Source organism: Macrobrachium rosenbergii, chromosome 54 (assembly GCF_040412425.1).
Source record: "Macrobrachium rosenbergii isolate ZJJX-2024 chromosome 54, ASM4041242v1, whole genome shotgun sequence".
In the NCBI taxonomy this organism is placed as follows: Eukaryota; Metazoa; Arthropoda; class Malacostraca; order Decapoda; family Palaemonidae; genus Macrobrachium; species Macrobrachium rosenbergii.
In genome coordinates, this window is record NC_089794.1 from 38,744,800 (window position 1) to 38,757,100 (window position 12,301).

Sequence of the window (12,301 nt, forward strand, 5' to 3'; positions counted from 1 at the left end):
TTACAATATAACATAGCCATTAGACTGATACTTGCACTGTTGTCATGTTAAATTACAACTTTTACGTAGCTACAACAGAAAATTTCTGCCAAGAAATGAACCCCGTTTGGGAAACGTGACTGAAATCTACTGGCATCAGCAAGCAACTCATCATCTTGGGTTGTCTACAATGACAAACATATGCTAATGAATATCATGAAATGTTCTCTGGAACAATGAGTGATGTCATGAACTGCCAGTTTTGGCAATATATTACCAATGAATCTTTGATATAGGTATACTTAACACCGTATTATCAAAAATACTTTCCCTTAAATGTTTACCGCATCTATACCATTCTACAGTTTGCATTGTAGTAAAGGTTCTCAATATTTTATGCTATAACTTGAATATATCAGTTAAATACAGTACAGTACTGTGTAGTTACAGTACTTCTAAACAGTAAAATCATAGGTTTGCAACAGATTTACCAATTTAAGTAACAGGACTGTGATATATTTGGCTAGTTTACCTGGAAATCTAAACTTGTACATCATATGCTTCTAACATTATATAAAGCTAAACAGCATCTGATGCACAGCATACTGTGTATAGGATAGTTGTGCTAAATAAATGGATCTAGTTGCTATGTGATTTGACTGTCTCCAGAAACTACATTACCAAAATAATAATGGATGAGTGGAAGGTAATCTACAGCAAGGATCATTGCTATTACATTAGCATTCTCAAAATCATATGCTGTTTTATGTTCTAAAGAGTTTCTACATAAAACACAATATAATAAACTGAAACTGACCAGTATGAGATATTTCGTGCATCCGCAGCTTCAAGGCTGTAGCAAAATGCTTGTTACACGTTGGGCATGGAAATCCTTCAACAACACTGAAATCAGAAACATTCCAAGTCATAGAGCCTTGAAATACAATAATTCATAATATAAACATCATCATCGTTATGTTTGAACATCAGGTTTTCCCTTTACATTGTTAAATGTCTTGTGATGTCTCTCCATTCTCTTCTGTTTTGTGCACTCCCTGCTTTGTTCCTGGTTGCAATATGTTTTCACCTGTTCACTTGCTCCACAATCATAAGGACCTACCATCTGCTTTGCTCTTTCCACCTCCACCTATTTTCCAGCCAATACAGTACATTTTGTATAACACAAACCACTTTATCCAATTACAGAGTATTGTTTATTTAAAAAATCTATAAAATCATTCTGATACCACTTTGAGAGCTACCTGTCCTGCCTGCTAAACACTCTCATTCCTTCTCTGTTTGCAGACCTTGTTATAGAAAATGGATATGAAAGTAAACATACCTGGTTGTGGTTAGGTATAGTTGAATGGCACTAAGAACTAGCAAAATTTAGGATTAAGATGAGAACACTAACTACAGTATGACAGTAAGAAGAAATGTGTGAATCATAAGCACCTAATGAACTACTGTACCTTATGTTCTTTTCTGACAATACTTAATGATGATTTTTTTTCACTGCAGTAAATTATACATTGCTATTCCTTCACAGAAGCAAGAAATAATATATTAATGTGAAATGTACTTCTGTACCATCAAAATATAAAGACAGAAAAAACTACAGCACCTGACACTTACACGGAATCTTTTCCTGTGCTAGGAGAAGGGGGAGTGTTATGCTTCTGACGAATATGTTGGACTTGGTCTGCAAGTAGAAGATATCCTTATTACGATATACAACTAATTACAATATCAATCACTTAGGTAACTTTTTACCCTGAATTTAATTTTTTACATAAAACAGCACATTGGAAATTGTAAAAGCTATGAAGTTAGCTAACTAATAAATACAGTTCAGCATCTGACAGTTCAGCAAACCTTCTGTAAGGTTGATAGTAAAATATTCCTATGCTGTATTGAGCTGTTGGCCCAGCAATTTTCTGACAATACCTATATTAAAAAACCTACAAATGCCTCCAACAGCTTAAACTTTGCACAGCTAAGTGTAGTAATGTAATGCATTTCTGCTTCTTAAAAGATTAGTGCTGGGCAACAATTATTTTAAGCTGACTTCCATAATTATGGCATAAAATATATAAATTTTGCAACTTTGGAAATGCATACCTGTACAGCATTTCTCTAACTTGTCTTACACTGACCAAAATCACTTTTTCTTATCTTGTAATAGAGTAATGGCTCTTTACATTTAACATCTTATTCCATGTATTATTAACATCCAATAAAGTAAATCTGACACAATTCTGTCATTATTAATAAGTGTATCAACTGTGTAATTCAAAATATATGTTAATATAAAATTCTTTGGACAGTAGTATGTGAAACAGACAAAAACATAATGCCCCATATAAACAAGTGATAAGTTGTTCAGTAAAATCTCTTTAACAAATTTTAATATACTCATAAACATTCTACCCTTTTTTGTAGGAAAAACTCAAAATTTTATCAAATTTAAAGTCAATATTTTTTCACAATTAACAAATTGACACATTGTTTTAATACACAAAATACTGACAGGCTTTAACATAGCTATACAATTCAAAATCAATCAAAAGAAAGGAGTTTGAAAGGTAATGTTGAAAAATAATTTTTTAGAATGTATATACTGTAGCACGTAAGTTGTCATAAACATTGACAAAAAATACTGAAAGAGAGCAATAAGAGTAATAATGACTGAACTTTTAAATATTTTCTATAAATTATCCTGCCCCAAGTATTAAAGTCAATACTTTACAAAAAGTACATACCTTTCTTTTTCATGTAACTTTTTTCACAGTAAGGACAGGCATAAAATTTCTTGACACTGTTGTGGATCTCCATGTGAAGTTTGAGATGACTCTTTCGCAAAAACTTACGATTACAGCACTGACATACATAAGTCTGATTATCACTGTGCAGCCTGCAAAAAAAATTAAAAACTGAGTTTATATAACACAACTAGTTTTTTTTCCATCCAAAACTATCAATTATATATTTGTCCTCATCTGGAGTCTCAAATATCTCTAGACTCATTGTATTCTGTCTGCAAGTTACCAGGTACTATGGCTTTGACAACTCGCGAGGGTTTTTCATTGAGAGGATAAACCCAGTATGCATAAGAAATCCAATTATATTTGGTATGTTTCATCAGGTTTAGCACAGAATCACCCTCACTTTGCATATGAGATGCATATAACAGAAACCCCAAAAGTCTATGTCTATAGTTACCATACATAAATAAGTAAAAATAAAGTTATGGAGTAGTGGAAGATGAAAGATCCTGAGTCTTCCCCCAAAGGTAACGCATGGCTGACTGACTAGCAGTCCCCAAAAATATAACTCCAACTCTATGAGCATGATATCTTTAAATAAAAGTAGCAAAGATGGACTGTTACTGCAAGGTACCTGCACATACAATAAAGACATATCCATATGATGTTTAAAAACAAGAAAGGTAAAGAAACCTCTGATTTCATGGATTTGCAGTCTTCTCTGTTGGCTACCCAAAGCAGGCTCCCAGGATGGCCTACCTCACCCAATAATAATAAAAAATATTCTTTGTAATCTACTTCCTTTGTTGTCATGTAGAGATCCACAGCCCAGAATCTTTGTTACTCCTGACAGAAGACACAGAAGGGATGGTAGTGTGTGCTGTGGCACTGCCTTGACTACTGGTCATTTAAATCTTTTATTGCAAACAACATCCCACCTATGTCCAATCTCTGGTGTAAAAGATCTCCCCAGGCAGTGCATTAAATCTACAAACCCATCTTGATGCTAACCTGAATAAAAAGCCTCTCTTCAGAAGATCCAGAAAATGACCTCTTACAAAGCCCCTATACAAACCACTAGAAGAGGTTTGTATGGAGGCCTGGTAAGAATCTTGAGGACTAGCAAATGGTCTAAATTAGGAGGTTTAAGCACCCAAGAAGGAGTTTCTACTCTAAATTGCTGGATGAGCATCTTCCCCAGTAAATAACTGACATCTAGTCCATGACAGGGAAGACTTTAGCCCCTGATAACCCTGTCAAAAGATGGCATATGGCATGATATGCTCTATCTGAAAAGCCTCAGCAAATTTGCTTAGGCACCATGATAAAACACTTATATGTATACAACACACTACACCACACAGCAAGCCACTAATAAAGATTACAAAAATTCCAAAGCACAAAGGACCACTAGTATACACAACATACTGTACACAGTGTGGTATAACAACACACAATACAAGTAAAATAAAAGTAAAAATATAAAGGAATGAATAAATTACTAGGTAAAACATGCAGCAAAAATTACAAAAAGTAGTTCAGAATACTGGAATTTCAATGTAAATACAGGCAATCCCCGGTTAACGGCGATCCGGTTTTACAGGGCTTGTCTAGCGACAAAAATCGGCAATTTTCAGCACCGCAAATCACTGATTTCTGCTTATCGGCGCCAATAATTGAGTATTGGCGCCAATACATACCTAACAGAGGCGCCAGTAACCAAAAACTGGCGCTTTTTGGCGCTGATAAGCCCCGAAATTTGGCGAAAAAGAGTGAAAATCACTGATTTTCAGTTAGTGGCAATTTTTGGTTATCATCACACCCTCAGAACAGAACCCTGCCAATAACCGAGGACTGCCTGTACAAGAAAAAACCCACATAGAAATACGGATGAAACGTTAACACCAGTGACATAGTATCCAAAAGTACCAAGTACCAAAAATTATAAATTATAAAAAATATACAGTAAATAATACAGAGCAAGGTGAATCCTTGATGTTGCCCTAGTCATGCTTTCCAGAGCCTAAGTTGTGTTCAGTGGCCTTCAGGTCTAGAGAAGTCAAAACTTTGCTTCTAAGCCTTGACAGTTATGGCGGCACAGACCCTAACAGGATCTTTCCCAATTTTTTTAAAAGACTCCTGATTTCATTGCTCCTAAGATTACCACTATTTAAAGAAGACTAGTTGGACTTGCAAGTTTTCCTTCTGTTTGGAGAAAGGGAATCATTGCTGCATTACCTAAGGGACTAAGTCTGTTCTCATCCACCTCTGAATATAGGCCGATTTCAATTACACGTTTTATCTAAGGTTTTTGAGAAGCTGCTCTCTAAACATTTTTGTAAGTGTATTGAAGGTAATAACCTGCTATCAGCATTATAGTTTGAGTTTTGTAAAGGCCTTGGTACTAGTGATGCACTCTTGTCAATATCTACAGTGCACACATAGTGCTTGTGATGAGGGTACAGAGTCTTGCATGGTCAGTTTAAGTTTTAGTTCAGCCTTTAATCATGTGAATCAGGAAGCACTTATCTACAAACTAAGATTGTTGGGAATTGGTGACTCTTTTATTAATATCTAAATGAATTTTTAAAAGAAGAACCCAAAGGATTTGTATTAATAGTATAGTAGCTGTAGTAATGTTGTTCCAGGTATTCCTTAAGGTAGTGTTCAATGACCTTTGCTATTTATTATTTATACCAGTGACATGTGGTAAAGTCTGGAGAACAAATTGATTGCACATGCCAACAATTTTACTCTTCTAATTGTCATTCCTTTTTCACATCTTAGGTCTGCGGTTGCAGAATCACTGAATAGAGACCTGGCACATATTCATGAGTGGAGTAAGTTTTGGGGCATGAAGCTTAACCCTTCTAAAATATGAAGTATGATAGTCAATCCAGAACACTTTTGCCTTTGCATTCTGGTTTAGCTTTAAATGGTACACTTTTAAATGTCAGTGACTCTTTTAAGATTAGGTGTAACTTTTAGTAAGAAATTAAATTTCAAGATTATAATGTACATTATATTGCTTCCTCTGTATCTCACAAAGTTGGTATTATTGAAGAAATATTTTAGAATGCTTCATGATGAAGCTATTACACGCAGTCCCCACTTAGCGGCAGCATCGGTTAATGATGTTTCGGTTTTGTGACGCTTGGCTAACATCATTGTTAACCAGATTTTTGGCACAGGTAAGCGATTTCGGTGCCGGTCAGCAGTTTATCAGCGTCAGTAAGCGGTTTATTGGTGTTGGTAAGCGGTTTATCAGCACCAATAACCGGTTTACCGGTGTTGGTAAGCGGTTTATTGGCATCAGTAAGCGGTTTATTAGTGCCAGAAAGCAGTTTATCAGCATCAGTAAGTGGTTTATCAGCATTGGTAAGCAGTTTATCTGCATCACTAAGCAGTTTATCGGTATCAGTAAGTGGTTTAACAGCAACAGTAAGCTGTTTATCGGCACCAGTAACCGGTTAACCAAACCATTAAGCAATTTATTGATGCTTACGGCGTCGTAAACACCATTTACTGTATTACCATAATTATTGTGCTGTTCCAGTTTCCTCTTCCTTGTTTAAAGTACTGTTCTCCAGTGTGGTCTTGCAGTGCTGACTCTGTTTGAAGTACTGTTCTCCAGTGTGGTCTTACAGTGCTGACTCTGTTCGAAGTACTGTTCTCCAGTGTGGTCTTACATTGCTGACTTTGTTCGAAGTACTGTTCTCCAGTGCGGTCTTCCAGAGCTGACTCTGTTTGAAGTACTCTTCTCCAGTGTGGTCTTCCAGTGCTCACTCTGTTTGAAGAGCTGTTCTTCAGTGTAGTCTTCCAGTGCTGATTCTGTTTGAAGTACTGCTTTCCAGTGTGGTCTTCCAGTGCTCACTCTGTTTGAAGTACTGTTCTCCACTGTGGTCTTCCAGTGCTCACTCTGTTTGAAGTACTGTTCTCCACTGTGGTCTTCCAGTCTCACTCTGTTTGATATACTGTTCTCCAGTGTCTTCCAGTGCTCACTCTGTTTGAAGTACTGTTCTCCACTGTGGTCTTCCAGTGCTCACTCTGTTTGAAGTACTGTTCTCCACTGTGGTCTTCCAGTGCTCACTCTATTTGAAGAACTGTTCTCCAGTTTGGTCTTCTAGTGCTGATTCTATTTGAAGTACTGTTCTCCAGTGTGGTCTTCCAGTGCTGACTGTTTGAAGTACTGTTCTCCACTGTGGTCTTCCAGTGCTCACTCTGTTTGAAGTACTGTTCTCCACTGTGGTCTTCCAGTGCTCACTCTGTTTGAAGTACTGTTCTCCACTGTGGTCTTCCAGTGCTCACTCTGTTTGAAGTACTGTTCTCCAGTGTGGTCTTCCAGTGCTCACTCTGTTTGAAGTACTGTTCTCCACTGTGGTCTTCCAGTGCTCACTCTGTTTGAAGTACTGTTCTCCACTGTGGTCTTCCAGTGCTCACTCTGTTTGAAGTACTGTTCTCCAGTGTGGTCTTCCAGTGCTCACTCTGTTTGAAGTACTGTTCTCCACTGTGGTCTTCCAGTGCTCACTCTGTTTGAAGTACTGTTCTCCACTGTGGTCTTCCAGTGCTCACTCTGTTTGAAGTACTGTTCTCCAGTGTGGTCTTCCAGTGCTCACTCTGTTTGAAGAACTGTTCTGCAGTGTGGTCTTCCATTGCTCACTCTGTTTGAAGTACTGTTCTCCAGTTTGGTCTTCCAGTGCTGACTCTATATCTCATCTCAAACTCTGTTGCATAAAATGTACTACAATGACAAACATCTTCTGCACTTCTCTTTGCCTGACCTATCTGCTTTGCGCTTGCAACACTGGGCAGGCTGCAGCTGCAGTGTCTCATTTTCTAGTAACAGGTTTAATACTATTCAATTTGCTAAGAGTCTTATCATGGCCATAACCAAAGTGTGGAGTAGTTTACCCAGTGCAGTTGGGGAATTCTTTAATCTCCAAATATTTAAGCAAGGAGCAAATGTATTCCCACTCTCTGCTGATGTCTCCTGAATTTCAAGTGCATTGGTTTTATTTTCTATTCCCTCATTTATTTTTAATTATTTAATAATTACCTTTCCTATCTCTCTGCAGCCTGATTTTCCTTTGGAATCCTAATGGGTTTATAGTCTGTTGAATCTGTCCATACGGGTTTTTACGTAAAGATTTAAAGAAATAAATGGAATCCTAATGGGTGTATAGTCTGTTGAATCTGTCCATAAGGGTTTTCAGCTGAAGATTTAAAGAAATAAAGAAAGAAAGAAGTAAATCAATTAATGAGGTAGGTGTGAATGAAAACTACCTTCAGGTGCTTAACAATAAGGACAGGACACCAACATTCAAGAATAAGTAGATGTTTATATAAAAACTTGAAAAACCACACGAAAAACCACTAATTTTCAGGAAAGATAAATATGTAATTTACTGACTGCTAACCATCACATTGAAGATGGCAAACCAGAAGAAAGCACTGGTAATGAAAGTTAGGAAGTTCTTTTATAACTTTTTAGCAGAACAGAGAAAAGGGATGAAAAAAACAACTCCTTAGCAAAAGAATAACACAAAACTGTTAGAACAATGCTGTAAGATATCAATCCTGCTAGTGAGCTATGGAATTCTCAACATGGCTGTTAAGTGAGTGATACATATCTGTGATTCTCGGTAATAAATGTGTCATCAGACATCCACAATTTTGTCTATTAGACAACAGACTGAGTTTGAGGATACTTAACAGTAAACATAGACAAATATACAATAAATGGGCTTTCAAGAAACAAATACTCAGTAATTAAGGTTTGACCATGAAGATGTTTGTAAGCTGGATACCTTCTCATACTACAGCAAACTGCTAAAGAATATTAAAAACTTAAGCAGTATTAAATTATTTTCTTATCTGGAAGTATAAACATAACAACATTAAAGTAAAAAATTGATGGATCTTCCATGTATATACAAAGAAAAGTGTGTGATTTTTCTCATTCATTAATGAATATTGCTTATATGGTCATGTAATTTTCATAGTACCTGTACTGCAACTATTAACCAGCAAATCATGCTAAACCAGCAGTTTATCTGTCATACCCTCAAGGTGTTATTCAGCCATGAAAATAGAATTCCTAAATGCAAACCTTTGCCATACTGAAGAGCATCACTCCAGTGGAAACCTCTTAGGGGAGTACCATCTACACTTTGTGCAGTATACTAAAGGGAGTACTAAATCTATTTTATAATATACCTCTGCCCCAACTGTATTGTTTTCTGTCTTCTACTCTCCATGTTCCCTTTGGTATCTACCCATAAAGCTGCCAAATTTCTTTTACACTACCTTTATTTTGTTTCCTTCTCATTTAAGAGCAAATCCTCCAGGCAAGCCTTATGAGAATCTGGAAATGTGACTTAGTTGTCTTGGTAAGCTGCTTCATGATGGTAAAAAATTTCATGCAAAGAGGTAAATGGTTTGTGCATTTACCAACAGCTTGCTCTCTCTGGGGATTACAGATCCCTACCCAAAGTACACAGCTATATGCTACTCATTATACAGCTTCATTCTAGTGCCAAAACTGGAAGGGTGAGGAATGGAGAATACCAATATAAGGCAGTCATCTGTATCTAAGAAAAAAAATGTCCCAAATTATTTAATCTCACAAAGTGGATACCACTACTGGAGCCAAGATTCATTTAAGATGTCATCAAATAAACCTAAAATTGAGAGTTTAGGTTGAGGATTAGGCACCACTACCTTGGAACCATCTCCCCATAAGTTACTGGTGTGGTCAAAAGTGGAGTTCGACAAAAAAGAAAATCACACAAAAAATTAATGCAAAAGAAAGAAGTATCTACAGAGTTATTTCTGTCCACACTTTTACAGCAGTTCCAGACTAGTTTTCTGCACAACACCATAAAACAAATAAGTAGCAACAAATGAGGACAAAAGAGAATCCTGAAGTACTATGAAAGTGTAGAGAAAAAGGAAGAAAAGAAGTACCTCAGGATAGATCAGAGAAAATGTGAATAAAATATAATGTGCAAGAGGCTATAATCATCACACGACTGAACCTTGAAAATGAATAAGTGGGATGACACACAAGAAATGGTTTGTACCTGGTAAACACATGACAATATACAATAATGCTTTAAAAATTACTCACCTCATATGATCTATGAGATATCTCTTAGCTTGAAATGTCTTGTGACATACACTGCATTGTGGCTTCCCATCTTTTTCACTATTTGAAAAGAAATACAAATGGTGAGGGCTTAGAAATATAAAATTGTTAAAATTTTTACTTATATATTCACAAGTGTCAAGTCACAGAGAGCAAAAGAAGCATTTTATGTAAATTAAATTAAAAGCAGTACCATAATTATTGTAATTAACACCACTAAAAATGAAGTGTCAAGCTTCTGTTTACTATTTCCTAGTGATTAATGTTGGACACTGATCTTGATATGACTTCATAATACTGTACATGAATGCATTCATAAAGTTTCTTTAAAACTTTATGCAAAGCAAGATTAGAAAATTATTCAGAAGGCCTGGACTAGCTATTCATGACTGTGACCACCTGCCATTTATTTACAGTCATTTATCATTAAAATTTCCATGCCTGGTTTTCACTTTGTAGAGTTGGACATGAATGAATTCTCTTCACTCCCCCATTTGCCCTGTGCAACTTCTACCAGAATTCCTATTTGGTCTTGGACCTTCCTACTGGTCTTATCCCAACTCCTTCCATATCTACTACTTTTCTAACTACCTGCTCCTCTTCCCTACTCCTCACATGCCCAAATCACTGCAGTCAACACTATATAAAGGCTACTAAGTGGCAACTTACCTACTGACACCCAGAACATGTAATTAATACATTTAACAAGTGACCAAATCTTCTAAATATATCAAATTTTGACAGCAGACCTCTTCCTTGTATCATCAGAATGACGTTAATACAATCAAATACAGTACAGGTACTGTATACTGTGTATACAACAGCTGATTACTTGGTAAGACTAAAACTATCAAATTCTAGCTACTGGCATTACCAACAGATGCCTGTGTGACAAACAAACTATCTGGCAAACACTCAACAAGTGTCGTAGAGCTATAAGCCACTCTTGCCCTAGTACAGTATTTGTGATGTATGGGCACTCTTTAAAAAGCTGGGCTGCATCACGTGACAAATAAAAATTATGTACAAGCAACTTGTTTCACGACAGCAACTGCACTGACCATTCAGCTACAGGTATGGTAGAGGTGAGCAACATGGCTGCAGCTTAAGTTTCTATCTCTTTACCAAGTTTAATTTTTAAGTAAAAACCTATGGAATTTGGAACCATAAACTTCACTTTTAGTGATGTCCTCACATGCCAAGTTTGACTGCCATCCCTTCAACTGCGTAACAGTTACTATGACAATGTAAAAATGAAAGACTCTGGCACACAAATGGACATACTGTATGGAGAAACTCCTTTCATGCACATCTTATGCATGCTGGTCTCACTTTGAACCAAGTTTAGCTGAAATCTCTCTGACATGGTTGTTGTGATGACATGACACAGACAGACAGACTGACAGATGGCCAAATTTTATGCACATCTATGCATACTTGTATCTCTTTTTACACATTAACTTTTCACTGAAATCCCTATAACCATGGAGGAGGAATAGTGATGGTAAATGTGACGCATACACTAATGGAAAGACTATCTACCTTCATGCACAATTATACATGTGGGCTACTTTTGTAACAAGTTTGACTGAGAGCCTTCAACTATGCAGGAGGCATTGCAATGGCAAGGTAAATATGACAGACAAAATGAGACAGACACATGGAAAATCTCCCTTTATGCACTTCTTTATATGATGGTCTTCCTGTGTACCAAGTTTGATGGCATCCCTCTTCAACCATGTAAGGGGAGTTGTAATACCAAGATATGTATAAACATCACACTGATGGACAAACAGACAAAGACAAATGACAGGAAAGACTACAGTCCTCAAAACTCATAGGTACTGCTATAGGAATGCTTTGCAAACTACTCTTTATCAATGTCTTCACAGAAGAAACCTGAAAACACATTGTGTCAAAGCAACAAAAATACTTTCTTTGCTAGTTAATCACTTTCATTACAATCCATTTTAAATAGCATTCGATACTCTATGAGTTTAAAATTACTCACTTGAAGGTTTTATCAATGTGGGATGCCATGTGCGACACCAAACTAGAGTTTCTTGTAAATTTTTTGTCACATATGGTACAATGATGACTTTTCACAGATGGGAGATGTTGAAGATCAACACCCTGTTACAAAGAAAAACAATAATGCACATACTATATTACAAAAGGAAAAGAGCATCAGTTTTAAATACTTCTGCAAGGTATACACCACTCAATATCAATAACAAGTTACTTACACCACCTCAGCTCCTCTGAGAACCATGCAAAAAAAAATCAAGATGCCTGGTTGGTTTAGATCAAGTTGGCATTCTGACTGCATAGACCCTTACCTTATGATGTGAAAGGGAATGGAAGTTCTGGTGTAGACATCTGGACTCTACCTAACAACACAGATGAAAAA

General features: G+C 36.5%; 1 protein-coding gene across 1 annotated transcript in view; it reads right to left on the bottom strand.

The window, feature by feature from the left end:
• LOC136834993 (zinc finger protein 271-like) overlaps window positions 1-12,301 on the bottom strand; it is a 49,135-nt gene that overhangs the window by 24,901 nt on the left and 11,933 nt on the right. The window contains exons 3-7 of the mRNA XM_067097990.1: window positions 11,903-12,024; window positions 9,874-9,951; window positions 2,742-2,893; window positions 1,615-1,681; window positions 797-882 (exon numbers count right to left, since the gene is read on the bottom strand). Coding sequence (XP_066954091.1) covers window positions 797-882; window positions 1,615-1,681; window positions 2,742-2,893; window positions 9,874-9,951; window positions 11,903-12,024 — 505 coding nt within the window. The remainder of the gene's footprint in view (window positions 1-796; window positions 883-1,614; window positions 1,682-2,741; window positions 2,894-9,873; window positions 9,952-11,902; window positions 12,025-12,301) is intronic.